The 21,045-nt window shown below is 39.3% G+C and overlaps 1 protein-coding gene across 1 annotated transcript in view; it reads right to left on the bottom strand.

The window, feature by feature from the left end:
* Nucleotides 1-21,045, bottom strand: part of ADGB (androglobin) — a 119,726-nt gene that overhangs the window by 96,272 nt on the left and 2,409 nt on the right. Inside the window, exons 2-3 of the mRNA XM_054821163.1 lie at nucleotides 6,953-7,103; nucleotides 3,296-3,388 (exon numbers count right to left, since the gene is read on the bottom strand). Of these exons, the coding sequence (XP_054677138.1) occupies nucleotides 3,296-3,388; nucleotides 6,953-7,103 (244 nt within the window). The remainder of the gene's footprint in view (nucleotides 1-3,295; nucleotides 3,389-6,952; nucleotides 7,104-21,045) is intronic.

Here is a 21,045-nt window from a genome sequence, read left to right on the forward strand (position 1 = left end):
TGGAAAGGTGATGGAACAGCTCATTCTGGATGTCATCTCTAAGCATGTGGAGGAAAAGAAGGTTATCGGGAGTGGTCAACATGGATTTACCAAGGGGAAATCATGCTTGACCAATCTGATAGCCTTCTGTGATGGCATGACTGGCTGGGTGTATGAGGGGAGAGCAGTGGATGTTGTCTAGCCTGACTTCAGCAAGGCTTTTGACACTGTCTCCCATAACATCTTTATAGATAAGCTTAGGAAGTGTGGGTTAGATGAGTGGACAGTGAGGTGGATTGAGAACTGGCTGAATGGCAGAGCTCAGAGGGTTGTGATAAGTGGCACAGAGTCTAGTTGGAGGCCTGTAGCTAGCAGTGCTCCCCAAGGGTCAGTACTGGGTCCAGTCTTGTTCGTCAATGACTGGATGAAGGGGCAGAGTGTACCCTCAGCAAGTTTGCTGATGATACTAAACTGGGAGGAGTGGCTGATACACCGGAAGGCTGTGCTGCCATTCAGTGAGATCTGGGCAGACTAGAGAGTTGGGTGGAGAGGAATCAAATGAAAGTCAACACAGGCAAGTGTAGGTCCTGCGCCTAGGGAGGAATAACCCCAGGCACCAGTACAGGTTAGGGGTTGACCTGCTGGGAAGCAGCTCTGCAGAGAAGGACCTGGGAGTCCTGGTGGACAAGAAGTTATCCATGAGCCAGCAATGTGCCCTTGTGGCCAGGAAGGCCAGTGGTATCCTGCAGTGCATTAAGATGAGCACGGCCAGCAGGTCGAGGGAGGTTATCCTCCCGCTCTACTCTGCCCTGGTGAAGCCACATCTGGAATATTGTGTCCAGTTCTGGGCTCCCCAGATCAAGAAAGACAAGGAAATATTGGAAAGAGTACAGTGGCAGGCTACAAAGATGATGAGGGGACCTTCCTTTTATGAGGAAAAGCTGCGAGAGCTGGGTCTGTTTAGCCTGGAGAAGACTGAGAGGGGATCTGATCAATGCTTATAAATATCCAAAGGGCGAGTGTCAAGAGGATGGGACCAGACTCTTTTCAGTGGAGCCCAGCGACAGGGCAAAGGGCAACGGGCACAAACTAGAACACAAGAAGTTCCATCTCAATATGAGGGAAAACTTTACTGTGAGGGTGACCAAGCACGGGAACAGGTTGCCCAGAGAGTTTGTGGTGTCACCTTCTCTGGAGATATTCAAAACCCACCTGGACGTGATCCTGTGCAACCTGCTCTAGGTAATTCTGCTTTAGCAGGGGGGTTGGACTAGGTGATCTCCAGTGGTCCCTTCCAACCCCTACCATTCTTCAATTCTATGATCGTAACACTGTCTCATATCTCATACTTTGAGTTTGCCTTGGCCACCCACCAAGATTCAAAGGGATTTGTTTCCTCATGGTCAGTTAGATACTAGTATTGTCAGTATGATCACTGACTTTATCAAATCTTTGACTGTATTAACACAATTTTGATGACTATTACTTGTTTATGCAGTCTGCTTTCTTTTTGTAAGCAGTTTAGAAATAACATACTAGGATTGTGGTTTGTTGAACTAGATACATCTATGCTTCTCATCATTTATTGGTGATCATTCCTTGATTCTTTGCTTACCACACTAAATAGGCTCGTTTATGCTTTCTTTTATAGTTACTATGGATTAGGTAGCAACATGCATGTATCATCTTAATAGCTTTTCATCACTTGACATTTACATTAATTTTTAAGAACTTAAAAAAATTCTAGTAATCATAGCTTCTTGATTCAAAATACATTGGATGAAAACAAGCATCGAAGTTTTAATCAGGTCTTAAAGAAAACAAATGCTTTCTTCATAGTGTTCTAAAGATAGATTTTAAAAGCTATTTTTAATACAGATACATGTTTCCATGGCTTTCTGGGCTGCCAGCTCTCTTGCCCTCATCTTTCAGATACCTCTATTCAGTTTACGCATTTTGACAGCATTTCTCATCCAGTCTTTTGGTCTTGTCAATTACTCCTCTGATCTCCCCCTCTCCTTCCTCTGATAAAAATTAAACTTGGACCTGTTTAGTGTCTAGTTAATAAAAAATGAAACTGACAAGCTGACAAAAGGAAAACTGACAAGCCTGAAAAAATTGGAAGGGTGGTTAAAGTGTTTTAAAACTTCAGCATTTCATCTGAAGAAAAAACACTTTAAAACTTAGATTAGCAACAGCATTGGAGAACACTAACCTTTGAAATTGTAGGCTGGTTATTTTCTTTGCAATTAATTTTAAAAATAAACTGGGTAAGAGCTTTGCATAATTTTAAAATGTTATGATTACCATCCAGACAAGTACTGTCAAAGATGTGGACATGTTCTGTATGCAAACTGGAGAAATACAACAGTTGAAGTGAGAAAAAGTATTGTATTTCTGGTAAAGTTAATTCATAGTTTTAGGATAGATATTTACTTCAGATACCTGCTCAAGGGAAGCCTTAGTTTGAACAAACAGAACTTGTTTTGCCATGACACTGATTTTTAAGTGAGAAAACAAGAACACAAAGAAAAACAGCAAGGCATCTCTCTGTAAAGGTGTCTTCTAAATGAATGTGGAGTCAAAAGGTGGAGCAGACTTGGGAGGATACACTACCATGATGTTTTGCACAACGAGGTGCTGGTCCATGGTGATCTCGGTAAGAAAGGCACTCAGACTCCATAAAGTATTATTTAAAATACTATTATAGAGCTAACTATAAAGAAAGGGATTAGTATAGATAACCTTATGTTCTTTTAGACACTGGGAACCCCAAATTGTGCAGCAGCAAACAGGCTTCTGATCCACGTGCAGCATTCTGTGCAGACCCCATCCGCACAAAGGGTTATCCCATTTTGCTATTATTAAGCTATGATATGATTCGAGCTATTACAGGGTTTTCTTACAAGAAAACAACTCTTTTCATCATTTCTACTGTACAACAGAAAGGATGTTCACTTAAGAACTTGCTGCTGCATTTAGATAAAGGCAAGGAGACGCAGGTGATGTAACTGCCGGCAACAAGCGGGAGCTGCCTGCAGTCTCCTCCCTTACAGTGCGCTGCCTGAGTTTATCCAGCAGGTAGGGATCACGCCCAGCACCACGCAGGCCTGAAGGACAAGCTGTGTGTGCAGCACAGGTCAGCTGTTGCATGCATCCCTGACTCCTCGGTGCACAAAGGTCTCCTAGACAGGATGACTACACATGGTCAAGTGGGTTTTATCCATTGAACTGATTTCCTCTACTAATTTTCCTCTATTTATGACATAGCTAGGCAAGTAGCATTTTTTTCATTATGACCTTGCTTGTTTCTTACCTTATTTGTTAAAAACTCATGTGGACGTTTCCATGAATGCACTTTTAAGGATGCTGGCAGCTCTATTTTCCCTTCAGGATCCTCAAAGACATGCTATGTAGAATGTGCATGAACACAAATAGAACATTGTTTATTAATTACAGTATTGTATCTTCCATGAGATTTAAAATATTTTATTGTTCACACAATAATTCACTTAAGGGGAAAACCAGCATAAAAAAGAACTAATAGTTTCTATAACTCTGAACTAAAAGGATACGAAGCCCAAACTGAAGATGTAGCACAAAAGCCGCTTATGTTGTTCAGAGAATGTTACAGGGCCTGCACTGTCTAAATAGGTCTATGTGAAATGTTTCCTTTCTTTTCCACCATTCAGAAAAACCTCTGAAAAAACTGTTTAAGCTTTTAATTCAGGCACTCTTCTACCAAGTTGTTTCTAAGTACTTTTTCTAACTACTTATTTCTAAAGCTTTTTAAATTGAAGATAAACTAAATATCTAAAGCAGTATTTACACACAAACAAAGCAGGTTCCATGCACTTAAAACTGCTATAGAAACCAGAGAGCTATAATTATACAGCATCATGAATTAGAGATTCTCACAGACAGAGAGACAGACTCTCACATAATTTTCAAACTTCCATTTCCAAAGTGATACTCATTCTCCATGTCAACAGAAGGTGTAAGGATATATGAGATCTGTTTACTTAATAGCACAATGTAGGATGAGGAGATGCCTCCGACACTGCTCATGCTGACTGAGAAACTAACCGGTTAACATGGTAAGTGCCTTCTACTTGTGCCTGAAATTTTAAATAGCTTTTAAGCATATCACGCATTTCCGTGTGTTTCACAGGCCATGGTGTACAATATTTATCTTCTACAGACTAACCAAGAGAAAGAGTTTCTGGGAAGGAAAAACTACAATGCTTTGAGTACTTACTGATTAAAGGAAGGCAAAAGAAAAACTTGGCTGACAAAAACAGGTTTAACGTATCTTTTATTTAAAGTGGCTACAAAAGACAACTGCCAGGTCTCAGGAGTTCATGCTCTAAGGACAGGAGCCTCAACCACAAATTCTACAGGAAGGACAGGCAAGAAACAGGCACAAGAGAAACAGACAACCTCAAATGCACAGAGCAGCACACTGCGCTGCTCTAAGAGAGGCTATTGTGTAGGGGTGCTTGATAGAAGAGCTTTAGTGTTACAAGGAGAGATCACTTCCAACTGATTCCTTTTCCCACACAAGAAAATAGGATTGTTTATATTCTTGTTTTAAGTGTACTCAAAGGCACTGGCAGCCATCGTTAATTCTGTTTCTAACTGAAATACCCTATATGATGTTGAATTCTGGCTAGCTGCTCAGATCAAAAGAGGCCATGTTAGAAAATTATTTAGGTCTATAAATTTGTCTGCTGTGACTGTGTGTTGGGTTTGCGTGGCAAGGTTTTGGTAGCGGGGGGGGGGGGGGCTACAGGGGTGGCTTCTGTGAGAAGCTGCTAGAAGCTTCCCCTGTGTCTGATAGAGCCAATGCCAGCCGGCTCCAAGACGGGCCCGCCGCTGGCCAAGGCCAAGCCAATCAGTGCCTCTGTGATAACATATTTAAGAAGAAGAAAAACACTTAGAGAGAGAGAGAGCTTTTGCAGCCGGAGAGAGGAGTGAGAAGATGTAAGAAACTCTGCAGACACCAAGGTCAGTGCAGAAGGAGGGGGAGGAGGAGCTCCAGGCGCCGGAGCAGAGATCCCCCTGCAGCCCGTGGTGAAGACCATGGTGAAGCAGGCTGTCCCCCTGCAGCCCATGGAGGAAGGATGAGGGGGTGTAGAGATTCCACCTGCAGCCCATGGAGGACCCCACGCCGGAGCAGGTGGAGGCACCTGAAGGAAGCCCACGCTGGAGCAAGTTCCTGGCCGGACGGGTGGACCTGTGCAGAGAGGAGCCCACGCCAGGGCAGGTTTGCTGGCAGGACTTGTGACCTTGTGGGCGACCCCATGCTGGAGCATTTTGCTCCTGAAGGTCTGCACCCCGTGAGAGGGACTCCATGCTGGAGCAGGGGAACGATGAGAGGAGTCCTCCCCCTGAGGATGAAGAAGCAGCAGAAACACCATGTGCTGAACTGACCGTAACCCCCATTCCCCGTCCCCCTGTGCCGCTGAGGGAGGGGAAGGTTGAAGCCGGGAGTGAAGTCGAGCCTGGGAAGATGGGAGGGGTGGGGGGAAGTGTTTTAAGAGTTGATTTTATTTCTCATTCCTCTACTCTGTTTTGCCTAGTAATAAATCAGATGAATTCCCTCTCTAAGTTCGGTCTGTTTTGCTCGTGACAACAATTAGTGAGTGATCTCTCCCCGCCCTTATCTCGACCCACAAGCATTTCGTTATGCCTTTTCTCCCCTGTTTAGTGAATGAAGGGAGTGAGAGAGCGGCTCTGGTGGGCACCTGGCCTCCAGCCAGGGTCAACCCACCACAGGCTGACATATTTAACAACTCCTTTGAACAAGTAAAAAGAGCAATGTTTCTTATAGCTTGTGGCTGAATGATCCAGTAAACACCTCAGAAAGCCTCATGCTAAAAAGAAGAAAGATTTTCAGTTACAGTTATTTTTAAATTTTATCTATTATAATAATGTCTGGCAGACCTACTAGATTAGTGCTAGATGAATGTTTAGAGTACAGCCCAAAGATACCAAGTGTGGTAACAGAACAGAAGGAAGAAACAAAGGAAAATTATTTACCTGTCAAGTTAACAGCAGCATTCAGTATAGAACCTATAACTTCTCTCAAAAGAGTACTTTGGTCTCTCAAAAGAGTGCATGGGGCTACAGTATATTTAAGCTGGGGGTAAGAAAAAATAAATCTACAAACGCACATGCTAACATATACATAATACACAAGAATATATACAGAACATATGAACCATGCAGAATTTGTATGTAAAATAGATGATTTACCACAGTATGAAATGGATTTTACATATCACTTAAAAATGCTAAATTTAAGAAACTCTTTAAGAAATACTTTTACTACTACTGTGCATAAAACACACATACATTCTGTAGCAATAATCAATTTAAAAGAGTAAAAATCCAGATGAGATTTAAAAGTCATTCCAAAGTTGGAAAGACTGAGGAATTTTTCTGCATCTGGTAGGTGCTTACTTTCTGCAAAATAACAACTTCCCCTCAACCATTCTCTGCACATTAGAACTACAGGCAGTGTTTCACATGTCCAGAAACTGAGGTATGCAAAAAAACCCATCTGTTTTTCCCATAATAAAGATGGGTGCATTTAACCTTTTGAGTCCACAGAAACTGCAGTGCCCACAGAAAGGATTGCTCTGACATACTGCAACAGTTCAGCTTGTTCCCACATCCCATAGTTTTAATTATGTTATGAAATAGATTTTGGGGTTGCCTTTTTTAACCATTAATGTGCACACATTGATGGACAAACATACATTAAAAGTTCAATTAAGAAGCAACAAATAAACAACGCACAATACTTTTAGTTCATCAATTTAGTAGGGAACTATTTAAACTTATTGAAAAGATATGACTGAAAATTAATATACGTATCAGTAACAAATTATTTTGAAGCTATGACAAATACTTTATGAAATACAGGTACAAAAAATGAAGTGGAAATAAAATGTGTCACACAACTTACTGAAACGGGACTTTTTCCAGTTTTTTCTTTCTCTTTTCCAACTTTTCCAGTATCCCATTTTTCTGCATTGATATCTGCTTCATTCCATTCTGGCCAAATAGGAAATCTCCACCTCTCATTGGAAGCACCTACATGGGAAGATATAGCTACCCTAGAAAACAAAGAGAGGTATGAATAAAAATGAACAGTATATTAGGTAAGGGTAGTAGGAAAGATCTGGGAGGGGACATGGCCAGGACAGCTGACCCAAACTGGCCAAAGGGATATTCCGTATATGACCATACAACATCATGCTCTGTATATAACTGGGGGGGTTGGCTGGGGGATGACACAGCTCGGGAACTAGCTGAGCATTGGCTCTGGGTGATGAGCACTTGTGCTGTGCATCACTTGTTTCGTATATTCTTTTACCATTATTATTACTATTATCATCATCTTTTTCTGTCCTATTAAACTGTCTTTATCTCAAGCCACAAGTTTTACCTTTTTTTTTCTTTTTTTTTTTTTTTTTTTCTTTTTTATTCTCTCCCCCATCCCACTGTGGTGGGAGGGAATGGGCAAAGCGGCTGCCAGCTGAGTTAAACCACAACACTAAGGAAAGTGCATGTCCACTGCTTAATGAGGCCAGGAACCCAGTGACAAAGGACATAGGAAAGGCAAAGATACTCAATGCCTTTCTGTGTCTTGGATTTTGTTGGCAAATTTGGCTCTCGGGCCTCCCAATCCATGAATCTACTAACAGAGTCTGTGGGAGTAAAGCATTATCTACAGTAGAGGAAAGCAGTTAGCAGGCACTTAAGCCAACTGGACACACACAGCTCCATGAGACTAGTTGGGATGTGAGCAAAGGTACTGAGGGAGCTGACTGGAGTCACTCCAAGGCTCCTGTCAATCATATTCAAAAGAGCATGGCAATCAGGTAAACTTTCTGCTGACTGGAAAAAAGCAAACATCACATCCATCTTCAAAAATGGTAAGAATGAGTATCCAGGGAAATATAGTGCTTGGAGAGACTTTAAACTCAAATGGACAAGGAACTAAGCAATCTGACCTAAGCTGGCCCTGCTCTGAGCAGGGGGTTGGACTAGATGGCTTCCAGAGCACCTTTCAATCAACATTTTTGTGATTCCACAATACCCTTTTGTCGACAATAATGAGGACAGACATGGGTAAAAATAAAGATTTCTCCCTGTCTAGACAACAACTACATTCATCCACACTACCAGTAACTCTTATTGGAAGACAGCTGTGAAAATTCAATACCATCTGTGCCTTCTGCTGTGCAAAGAAAAAAATATAGCTTCTACCACTCTAACTGGAAGGAAGATGTATTCTCTGGAGTGATACCTTGCTTTGCTTTTCCATCTTTGTCATCTCAGTCATCTGTAAACGGCCTCCAGCCTCTCTCTATTATGTTTGATCTTTCATTAACGATATCATTTTTTCTCCACCATTTTCCTGAAGACTCAAATGATGTTTCATTCTATATTAAACAATACTTAACACGCAATTGAAAACCCTGGTGTTTATCAGTTTCTTTAGATCACCAGGAATGTCTATATCGGTTCCGGTTGTTTCAAAGAGTCTGCTCTATCTACACTGACTGCATTCATGAAGAACAAATAAAAATAGAATACTAGCTGTACCAACAGCTTCAACGCTTGTGATATTTTGAAACTTTGCCCCTTTCAACATTGATTTAAATACAACTCCTGGCAGCTTCTTATGTATACTTGTAAGGAAAAAATTACAAGATTCTTACTTTTTCTACTTTTTTCTTATTTCAGGTGAAATATGAATGACATATATAGCAATTTTAAATATTCAAGGACTACTTCTAATTTTTTGTATCTTTTTTCCTCCCCCTAAGTCTGCATTTGCTCTTTTAAATATTTATAGAAAAGCATAGAAGTTTCACATAATAATAATAATAAAGATGTTCTGAAGTCATTCCCAAAGATGATTAGATAATAATTGCAATAATTGCTGTAAGATTTCTGACTGCTTTGGGTCAATAATGGAATAATAAAAAAGCATATTTAAAAAAACCAAACCAAAACAACAGTGAGATATGGAAAGACTTCCCTAGCTTACTATCACACTAAGACAGAAAATTACTTTCCCAATCCACTTTGACATAATAGAATACCCTCAACACTAACAATGTGGAAGATATGGAAACAGTGCTATCTTTCACTGAGATGTCTAAACTAAGCCAAACAGTCCTGCCTCTCAAAAAAGGATGATTCAGTAAGATTTTGGAAAAATTGATTAAAAAATGCAATTTAATTGGACTCCAAATATAAATGAGTAAGTGAAAAAAGCTGAATTTGTTAAAATACTGCATTTGAGGAAGGTTTTTCAGATGTTCCTTTATTACAAGAATTGAATAATATTCTCAATTCATTGAGAATTCTTTGAAACAAACCAACAGACACAAGGACAATGCGAAGCATTGCTGGTATTTTATGGTCAAGCTGGATGGCTTCATTGTACAAGAGTATTTTAAACACCAACTTACGGGCAGACTTCTTTTTAATCCTGTGCTAAACCCTAAAGGAGAAAAAGGAAGAATAAATTGCCAAATGAGTGAAACACTATGAAGTTGGCACTAATTCACCTCTGACCCTCTAAGCAGCTTCTCCAAGAATACTGGTATAATTGATATAGTGCCAACAAGGGAAATAGGTAATGGCAGGATAGGCAAACACAACACGGAAAAAAATTGCAGACAGATTATGGCCTAAATTTTTCAGAGACTTCAGATTTAATAGAGAGAAAGGAAACAGGCCCACAAGGTACTGGAAGCATGCTCTCTCAAGTTAAACATAGTCATTCAGCCTGTAGACATATACACATTAGCTACTCACCCACTCTCTAAGCAAGGAAGATCTTGTCAACAAGGTCAATGGACTCTAGGAAGCAAATATTTTCTTCTTAAAAGTAGATAAATCTACCTGTAGATGATCTATGATCAGTCCTCACAGAGGGAACCCAGAAACACTGGAGGGAGTCCTCTCAAGAGAATTACAGCAGTATTGGTGTTTAGTTTCAGAACAGCATGGCTGCTCCACCTTCCTCTCCCAGTACTCACATCATTCCAGATCACCAGACAATAATAATTTTGTGACACATGAAAATAACTTGTGCACTATGCAGGTTTTGTAGAATTCAGGAAGATACCATTCTTTCTATTTTATTCTTTCTTCCAGATAAAGATTTAATACTCTCTTTCCTACCCCCCCTTGCAAAAGTTAGATGCACCTTTAATCTTGCTTAGCATTTTGATGCACTTTCCTTAACAATAAAACAAAACAAAACCCAAACAAAGGAAGGAAAAAGAATTAGTTTTTCACTTTTGCTTAGATGAGCAGATCTGAAGATGGAAATGAGACATCTTTTCATAGTAATTTTGATTGGGAGTATTTGAAACAGATAAAGTTCTTTAATAGTTCAATAATAATGCCAGCACTGCTTCCACAGTGACTCTGGAGCTTTATGCAGAAATCTGGTTGCAGCCTTGACAGATAAAAGTGCTTCTGCTTCTTCTGTCTCCATGGCTGTACTTTGGAAGTTATGAAAAAAACTCCCTAGAGATTCCACCATATTGATGACTTCTTCAGGGTTTCTGGTTAGTTATTTGCATATCAATATATCCAATCTTTTTTATTCTTTCTGCAATCCTTGTCATTCCTTATGACACAGGGGGCAAAGACAATATTTTTTGCAGCTAAATCCTTTTCAGTTTCTATTTGCACTAAGGGTTCATTTGTTTATTTCTATTAAACCTACTTAAGTGTCAAAGTTTAAGATCTGATTTATATTATCATTCTAAGAAATCAATATGGATGTTTTCAAGAACTTAGGACATAGTACTGGAATCTCTGCCTGAGGATTGAGATGCAAAATTTTGATTAACTTAATGAATTGCTACTCAGCAGCTGAGCTACAGTTACTATCTATGCACCTGTTCTCAGCTAACTTCAACTGTGGAGTAAAAATGTGTTTGCTTAAAGCACATTTTGCAGAATCAAAAGACTGAGAATTAGTATCTGTAACAGCAACTGTTTAAACAAACCAGCCATTTTATTTGCAGTACGATACATTTAGGTGGTATGGTATGATTAGGTATTTATATGCCAGCCTTTCTGTAGATGCAATGATTGTAAGTTTGGTCTTCATTTGATTCACTCTATTAAGAATGTGTTTATCTCCACAGCAGGGCATTTGTTGCTAAGTAACTGCCAACAGGCCATCACTTCATCCCATCTTAGTGCTCCCTGTAGGTGTTTTCAATGGTCACCAACATTACCCATAGCCTGTTTTAAAGATTAAAAAATAAACTGTGAATTTGATCATAACAGTACCCCAAGAGAAGACAAAATCTATTTGATGCTCATAATTTTCACCTTGTTCCCTGGAGAGTGTTGCCAATCTTTTATCTTTCATTAAATACTATATATTCTTTCCATGAAATGTCTGCAACCATTACACTGTACAGCTTAGTTTTATTCAAACCCCAGAAAATACACTAACACATGTCTGATGTCACACTGACTACAGTTCTCAGGATAGCCAATAATTAATGGACATGATTCAGTAACTAGACATGATATTTAGGTAACTAATATCTGGCAGGTCAGTGAATGAGGCTCAGAGCTGAAACTTTTATGCTTTCCTCCTTCCAGTCCTCTGGATGCCCTGAACAACTCTATATGTACAGAGGTAAGAGCAATCTGAAGGAAGAGACAGGAGTGAGGAATCTCACATCTCATATTCCCCATTGGATACCAATGTTCGGACACAGGGAGATGGGAATTTTGGATTGTTTCCACTTACCAGGAAGCAATAAAGAAAAATGTGTCCCTGCCCTTGGGTTGTTTGAGCAGTCAGAAGAAAAAATCTCTGGCCCCAGTAAAGGCATATTAGGAAAAAGAGGGAAGGGAACAAACAGATGGCTCAGCTTCTCTTCCAAACATGTCCTGGGGGGAAGCTACTTAACTTTTTCCCAAATCTCTTCAGAACTCAAAGACAAAAGACCCCTTTGAAGACTTTATCTATGGCAGAAAGTTCTTTTAAACTTTAATCATTGAAATAGTTTTTCAAAAGTAGCATCTGAATATCTTAGAAACCCACAGCAGAAACCATGGCAACACTTAAGTTCATAAGAATCTGGAAAGGATATGAGAACTTTTGACCAAATATCAGTAACTGTTGCAAAATTATTTGCTCTTTTTCTTCATACCTAGTGCTGTTCTTCAGAAGAGGAATGAACAGAATGAGTCATGATCAGACAATCTAAGCAGCAGCTAAGGCAATACAGTCTTCTCTTTATTATTAATATAGTCAGCAGCAATTACAAAATAAAACCAAAATATGTATTTGTTGTTTATGGTAACTTACCATTATTCTTATCTCAGACATTGGAGCCAAAACTTAAAGGACTCCCTGGAGAAGAAAAATATGCTAGTCTAAATGCTCCGAGCTGTCATGGTTGGGGAGAGACTCAAGCCGTGGATGCAGTTCAGGTACAATGAGCAGAACAAATAAAAGCCTATGACAACAGGTTTTGTGTACTGGGGTAGGATTTCTTCCTCAAAAAGCATGGAGTGCTTTCTGTGTGAAGCAAGATCAAACTGTGGAAAATTAAAGCGATGACACAAAAAAAAAGATTAATACCAACTGGGGTTTTTTATATTATTTTTAAAGGAGTCTGTAATTTGGATCACTACTTTCAAGTGTAATATTCTCATTTCTAAACATAGCTGACATCCCTGTAGGTGTCAGACGAACTAACAGACTTTGGCAAGTTGCACTGTTACAAATACAGTGATAAGGCAACTGAATATTTCATATAGATCACAATAGATTTGTTTTATCTTGTGTGACTAAATCCTAGCAAAGCTAAAACATTGTTTCATGTATTTTTGGAAGAATTTATGTGAAGTCCAGGCTTCATGTTCATAGCAGGCTCATGCACAGTGTTAGAATTTTAGACTCTTTTAACCTTCTATTTTTACATTCCAGGAAGAAGAATAGTTTTTGTTGCACAAACTATCATTAATAAATGGCTCAAAGACAAAAGCAAAATCAGGTTAAGGTACAGACTTTGGAAAGAATAGTGTGGACACTGCTGCTTTCAACGGCAGCACACATCAAGACTCTGCAGCCTACAAGAGCCATGCTAGAAAAGCTCAGCTTGCTGTTCTCAGTGGCAAGAGCCAGCTGTAGTAAAAATTCTCTGCTCCTGATTCTATGGAGCCAAAGGACTGCTCTTAAAAAGCTTTTAATATGTAATGGGAAAAAATATTTTACATATTTGAAAAACACTCTTGATAATGGAAGGTATCAGATGGCCTGGAAGTCATTCATTTGCCAGCCTTTCATATTCTACCACACTGAAAGTCACTTAGACTTTTAAAAGACATCCTTCAAAAATAGGTGTGTTTAATTTACATTCCCAAGAGTGGAACACTGAAGATTAATCCCAAGAGATGCCTGCCAAAGTAGAAACCTTGTAATACTTAGCTCTTAAATGAGCACTTTTAATCTACAGAAACAAAGATAGTTTACAGAGGAGGGCTTTATATCCAGTTTTACAGGTGGAAATATGATAAACCAAGATCCAGCTAGAGTCATAGCAAGGGCCTGGAAAGAGGAGTGCCTTTTCTGGGGATTTTCAGATACCAATCTCAGCCAAGAGAAGTGATCTCTGACTGATTCTCCCAAGGTGGTTGACTCTGGGTTCTGCTCCAGGTGGAACTGTGGTCAGCTGGCCTAAATCCTTTATGGTTACCTGGTTTCAAAAGGTGGAGGCGACAAGCCAAGTGAACGGAGTACAGACCAACAGAGGCACCAAGGGGTTCCAGCAGCATTTGCAGTCTTTCAACAAGTCCCAGGTTTGAGTCCAAGTAACATCTATGTTCAATTTACAGACCAAATTTCTGTCTGATCAATGCATTGTCCTTCCAACTAGCAGCTGGTTACATAGTTCTCAGCAGGTTACATAGCTCTCAGTTAATGATAACACTTCAAGATCAGGAGCTGTCATTACGATAGATCAGTTAAGACCTCTGTTTAAGTACAGTCAAGGAAAGCAAACAAAACACTAGGACACATTAGAAACAGGATGTCCAATATGTGGAATTAGTACGATGCCACTCAGTATAGACAATTTTATGTCCTTTGCATGAAATACTATTTTTGGTTCCAGCTGCCCTCGCAGTGTAACAATAACTTTAGAAATTCAGTGACAGGCAACAGTTTAGAGCATGGAGGAATAGCAAAGTGTAAATGTACAAAATACTGAGTAGTCGAGATAAGAGTGTATTATTTATCTGCTCTCATAAAACAAGAAAAACAATGTATCTAATATAAAACACAGCAAATTTAACACTGCTAGAAGGAGACACCTGACTGCTCAGCATGTAATTAGCCAGCAAAACTCCTTTACACAAGATGCCAGTCAGGTGAGAATAATGATCTATAGCTTCTGGAACAGCCTGTCTCAAGCAGCACATACCTCTGTCAAACTCAGGACAAAAAAAAAAGAAAAGGAATGTGCCACTCGGGGGGACCTTAGTTCCATTCCACTGAGCTCTGTGTGAGAAACGACTAACAGCACAGTCACAGATCATCCACTTGTTCTGCTTGTCCTCCAAGGCAGGAAGCTGAGGATCTCTTTCCAAATCCTTCTTTACTGTACCTGATTCAAAGAGGGAAGGCATGTTTCCCTATGTAATTGTACAGCACCTTAGAAACTATGGAATTTGTCTGAGTTTGTTTCTCCCAGTGTTTCCTGCTAAAAATATTGAGCTGGCCCTAGACTCAGCTATAAGAATGCTGGGAAGATCGCAGTACCTCTTTTCACCCTGGAGTTTGGTAGTCAAGCATCTTTTAAGAATGCAGCTTGTGCTTTGCTCCTTTCTTTGGCATTTCTTCCTTGTGGGCTTGTGTAAAATCCTTTTGTGCCCTCTGTGTGGCACCTGGGTAATTAAGAACTAAAAATCCCAGCATGGCAGAGCACCTCAGTACATCTGTGGATTTAGGTTGACTCATTTACAAAGCACTTAGCATGCATTGATAAGAAAACCAGGAAATCTCATTTCTTCAGTGGTGGTTACTCAGAGCTCTCAGAAGAAGCTAAAGACCATTCTGCTTAAGTAGATGAATCCATGGCAGAGGCTCTAACATGATATTTTAAGAATGCTTTCCAGTTTCAAAGCACAAATATTATTATTTTTCTTTTTTTTTCTGCTATATAGTTCTGCTGAAAGCTGATTTTCTCTATTACACTGCCCACTGTAACAGAAATCTAGACTTCTATTGCACAGTCTGGTTGCGCAGTCTCCAACCCACAGCTCATCAACAGTATTTGCCTGCAAGATTCCCTGATGCTGCTTTGAATTACAGGGAAAGAAAAAAACCTAAAACTAAGACCAGTAGGGAGCACAGTATTTAGTGTGATATTGCCACTGGTATCTTATTTAATGTTTTCATGCTCATGAGTCCATGAAGTTTGAAATCTACAGATCAGGATAGGCTGAGCTCTCAGGGGTTCATTGTTTTAATTAGAATTAACTAAGAAAACTAATTTGAATATGTAATTTCCTAATTAAATCTAGTTAATCAAGTATTCAACCTACTGGTTGGCTTATATGCTATTTTAATGTGTTTATCATATTTACTTGGGGTAGAACCCATTGTCTCACCACAAAGCATGAAACTAAAAAAAAAGTTAAAGGCAGAAGAAAAGGGGGAAAAAAGTACTAACAAATTGACTATATAGATTGAAGCACAGGTGCTGAACGCAAAATCTTCATTTTTCTGGCCAGAAAATGCTAACATTAAGAATTCTAGGTGTGCTTATCTTTATTTCTCAGACTAACAAAAATACTGGCCTTGGAAATATGGGTTATGTACAAAACAAATAGACAATACAAGACAATAAATGAAAAGCCGCTATTGCATGCTCAGACAGGACAAGTCAAACTCTCCAGGACTGTCTCTCATTTTTGTTAGATTACAATTTAGGTATTAGTAAATAGTACAATAAACGAGTTTGCAGATGCACATTGATGTAATAAATAACTTCTGAAGAACAACTGCAACCAAAGAATTTCACCCAAATTGAATCTAAGATCATAACCCCTTTATCCATTAGAGTTACTATGTCTGGGGAAAGTATGCACGTGCATGATGACCATTTACTCAGTGTTTCAGATGGTTAAATTTTAAGCTACATACACAGTTCTCCATCCAATTCTGCGGCTGGATGTCCTGAAATCCCAGCCCATTACAGATTTATGTTGCTTCTGAATTATTTGAGAGAATAGGAAATGCCTTGTCATATTGATAATGTGAAAAGCTGATGAACTCTTCCAAAAGGCTCTGGACCATTCAAAACAAAAGAATTCTGTTTATCTTCAGAGTGATTGCAATTAACAGCCTGCTAAATGAGACCATGATCTCAAAACACGTGTTGCTCAAGATTATCAGCACAGTAGCTGCAAATTAGAAATCAACAACTGCTACAGCTCAAGATACACCACAGCTCACTCCCAGACTCTTGTGAAGCCTTCACTGACTTTGATGATGCATATGGTTAAGAAGGATCTAAACTGAGATATTTGAGATAGAAAAGTCTCCTGAGTAATCCAAAGGACTAAAATCAGCTTTGTAGTAAGGGTATATTTTATAATACATGACCAGTTACAATTGTAAAGAAGGTTATGAATGAAGTGAAGGTTTAAAATTCTTCATATAAATTTTCTTTCCCTTGCAAAGTCCCATAACTAGCTGTACTGGTTTTGACTAGGATTGAGTTAAATTTCTTCACAGTAGCTAGCATGAGGCTATGTTTTGGATTTGCGATGAAAACAGTGTTGATAGTATAGAGATGTTTTTGTTACTGCTGAGCAGTGCTTACACAGCATCAAGACCTTTTCTGCTTCTCACACCACCCCACCAGCGAGGAGGCTGGGGGTGCACAGGAAGTTGGGAGGGGACACAGCCAGGACAGCTGACCCCAACTGACCAAAGGGATATTCCATACCATATGAAGTCATGCTCAGCATAAAGCTGGGGGAAGAAAAAAAGGGGAGACATTCAGAGTGATGGCGTTTGTCTTCCCAAGTCACCGTTACACGTGATGGAGCCCTGCTGTCCTGGAGATGGCTGAACACCTGCCTGCCCGTGGGCAGTGGGGAATGAATTCCTTGGTTTGCTTTGTTTGTGCACGGCTTTTGCTTTGCTTATTAAACTGTCTTTATCTCAATCCATGAAGTTTTGTACTTTTACCTGGATTCTCTCCTCTGCTTCTGCTGAGGAGGGAGTGAGCAAGCAGCTGTGTGGGGCTTAGCTGCCTATAGGAGTTAAACCATGACACTAGCATGCTTTGAACTTGAGCACTGTGTTTCTCATAATCATAACCTCAAAACAAACTGTATTTTTAAAGACGGCCCAGTTTCCAATAAATGGGCCAGAATTAATCAAAAAATGAGTATGCCTAATCTAAAAATTGCAGATTTAAGGCATTAGCGATAATTGGGACTAGTATCCTCAATGCCTTGTCCAAAATTTTAACTCTGTTTCAAGCCTCTAACAGAACTTAGTCAGTACCCCCAAGCCATACTCATCTCTAACTGAAGCTCATGCAAGATCAAAAACATGCATAAGCATCTATGTACAAATCTAACTAGCTTTTGCAACAATATAGCAACCTCTTCTCTCAATAACACATATGTTGCAACACATATTCCAAGACAAAGATACACTATTGAGCTACCCTCTTGTACAACAAACACAAGAATGGGAGTACTAAGCCAGAGCAAATATGGACTATAGCCCAACATCTTGTCTGACACAATACTCACCCTTGAAAGCCTATGAAGAGCATAAAGGCATATATAGTATATTTCTCTACTACTTTGATAGTCTCCAATCATTTTTAGCTCAAGCACTTCCCCGAGCTACGTGTGGTTGCTATTTATTTATATAATCTTCAATGGATTTCTTTTCTGCAGACTTGTTCCAAGACCCCATGTAAATTTTTAGTGCCCATTAAAACTTAAACTAACCAAGTTAGTTGCACTCCAGCACAACACTAAAAGCAGCTTCAAGTTATGTACAAGACATTAGTTCTTGCCATTCCCAAACCTCAGTCAATCTAGCAAGCCCCACCCAAAACATCAAAAAAATAATCTGTTCAGTCTATATTCTCTAAACCACTGCTGTAGCCTAAACCTTAAAAATACCTGAGGAACACGTGCTGGCAGTGGATAAAACCTCAATTACAAGCCTTGGCTTACTCCTTATCCCAGGCATATGGGAATTCAAGTATGAATTAGCAATGCAGCTATTTTTTCTGTTCTTACTGTCCCAGCCTTTACTCTTAATAACAAACATTAGGTAATCCTGGGCTTTGGTGCAGCAACCCACTGTACAACAGCAGTGCAGTAACCTGCTACTCATTGCAATCAATCAGGCACACAGCTAAACTTAAATAATTTCTTCCAGCCAGTCCAGGCTTCAGCCCATCTCTGCAGGTCCTTAAGGATCCATCAGCAGTAAATAATGTTTTTATTAGGGAGAGAAGTAACTAAGAACTCCAGCACTACTCTGATGTTCCCCTATACATTAATGACCTCTGTCTGTGCTGCAATTATCCCTGAATGACTTCCCTCTTTTGGTATTGACCACTAACTCCTCACTTGTGTCCCTAATAACCCAAACCCTAATTCAGATTTTTCTTTGTGCTGGCAGACGTCGATGACTCAAGTCTAAATCAGAAGATTGGGCTTGGTGGCATAGAGTTTCATCAAATTCCTTTAAAAAGAATTTTAATTCATTATCCATTCTTACTAGCCAAAATCGCTTTCAGTGCTGACAAAGACATTAATTGCTATTCATAGAATCATAGAATAGTTTGGGTTGGAAGGGACCTTTAAAGGCCATCTAGTCCAACCCCCCTGCAATGAGCAGAGACATCTTCAACTAGATCAGGTTGCTCAGAGCCCCATCCAACCTGACCTTGAACACTTCCAGGGATGGGGCATCTACCACCTCTCTGGGCAACCTGTCCCAGTGTTTCACCGCCCTCATCATAAAAATTGTCTTCCTTATATCTAGTCTAAATCTACGCTATTTTAGTGTAAAACCATTACCCCTTACACTCTTGCAACAGGCCCTACTAAAATTCACTATTCACTATAGTCACTGAAACCTGGGAAAGATCAGATTCTCAGTAGCCTCTAATGGTGCAATTATGGAAAGCTGTAAGGACAGCAGCTCTTTTGAGCTCTTCAGTCTGTCATCTCTAGCAACTGCCTAGCTCCTGAAGGGAATTGCTACCTAATTAGAAAGGAGTAATGAACAGAGACGCAATGGAGCATCCTGCAGAGACCCATGTGAAGTCTGGCTTAGCGAGTCCAAAGGAATTTTCCTGCCTTCTCCATATGCTTCTGAGGTCCCACTCCACCACCGCAATATATCAACCAGTAATCATTGTTGATCTTCCACAGTATAGATGTACTATGCTGACTGTGGTAAACATTTACGGGGGACAAAGAAGCCTGATCTCAATCAAGAATCAAGAAAAGTAATTTCAAGGTCATCAAAATCTATTTTCCAGATGTTTGTACACATTACTCTCAGAGTACTCTTCTGCATTAATGTTATCCACAAGATTTGAAATTATAACACTGTAATTCTTTGTGGTAAGCACCGACAGCTCTCAGGATTTAAAAAAAAAAATCTAAACCCTATTTTTTTTTCTTTTTATACTACTGATATTTCTATTCAGTATTTCACTCATTGAAGACATATAAAAACAAGTAGCATTTACTATCAGGAAGACAACATTAGACAAAATACAAAATATTTTTGACATTTTTATCCCTGCAACTGCAAGTTCTGTTCAAAAATAAAAGAGAGATCTGCAGGGAAAACCTACCTTGCAATTACCACAGAATACTAAACTGACGGGCCAACATATTCTCAGGCAGCCTGCAAATATCCATTCCTCTTTCTGGTACAAGGATAGTAACACTACTTAAGTTCTCATAGACTTACACAAAATTTGTACATTACTAGTTGTCTCTGTCTCACAAATGCACTGAACAAGGTGGGTAACAGAATGAATGTAAACAGGAAATACCTAATAAGTAACTGTCACATCTCAAATGAACACAGCTCCAATCTTAGAGAGAGTGTGTGTAAGGTTTACTTCTAATCTCCACATTTCACATTAAAAAAAAAAAAGCTTAAAATAAGCTGTCACTCGCTTTCCTTGATTTAAATTCATTATCAACAGATATTATCAACTTTAGCTGAACAGATGCTAAAGTAAAATATTTCCTGGCAGCTTAAGAAGGTTTATCAGGTCAGTTGCTGAACTTGGCAAGACATGCATTGACCTAAACCAACATTTTTTCATCCATCCAAAAGACCTTAGTAATATTTCAGAATGACAAAAAGTGACCAGGAATAGGTTAGTCAGGAAATTAGTATTGGAGTTGCTGTAACTTTAGATTTGTTGTGTCACAGATTTCCTGGTTTCCCCTTTTACATTACCAGCACTTCTGGTAATGTATATATTAATATAAATATTAATTGAAACAAACACCAACAGAGGTAGTTCTGTATACTAAAAGCTGTTCCATCAAATGAGATTTTTTTTTTTAAAAGAAAAAGGTCACTTCATCTCTTCACATGCCTGAATATTGTTGAGGACAGTACGATGCCATATGCAAATGTACGCAGCACATACACTGAAACATCTAGACCCTTACTGCCGAGATCTCTGTATCACAATGTTATTACAATGGCAGAGCAGATACAAACCCAAAACACAGGCTACAGTTTACACAGCATTAATGAAAAACATTAATAGGAGCTATATATTCTGTGTTATGAAGGTTCTGTTATTGTAACAATCAGGCTATTGTAACAGGTTCTCCCATAGTCTAGTAACATAAGTCACTGTGCCACCATTAGGACATCTTCAAGCCACTACACTTCATGTAAAATAGCCTTAGTGAAGTGAGTAAATGTTCCTATGCTCTGATTCTTAGCTAATCTTGAATTAACATTGG

The sequence above is a fragment of the Grus americana genome, chromosome 3 (assembly GCF_028858705.1).
Source record: "Grus americana isolate bGruAme1 chromosome 3, bGruAme1.mat, whole genome shotgun sequence".
NCBI lineage: Eukaryota > Metazoa > Chordata > Aves > Gruiformes > Gruidae > Grus > Grus americana.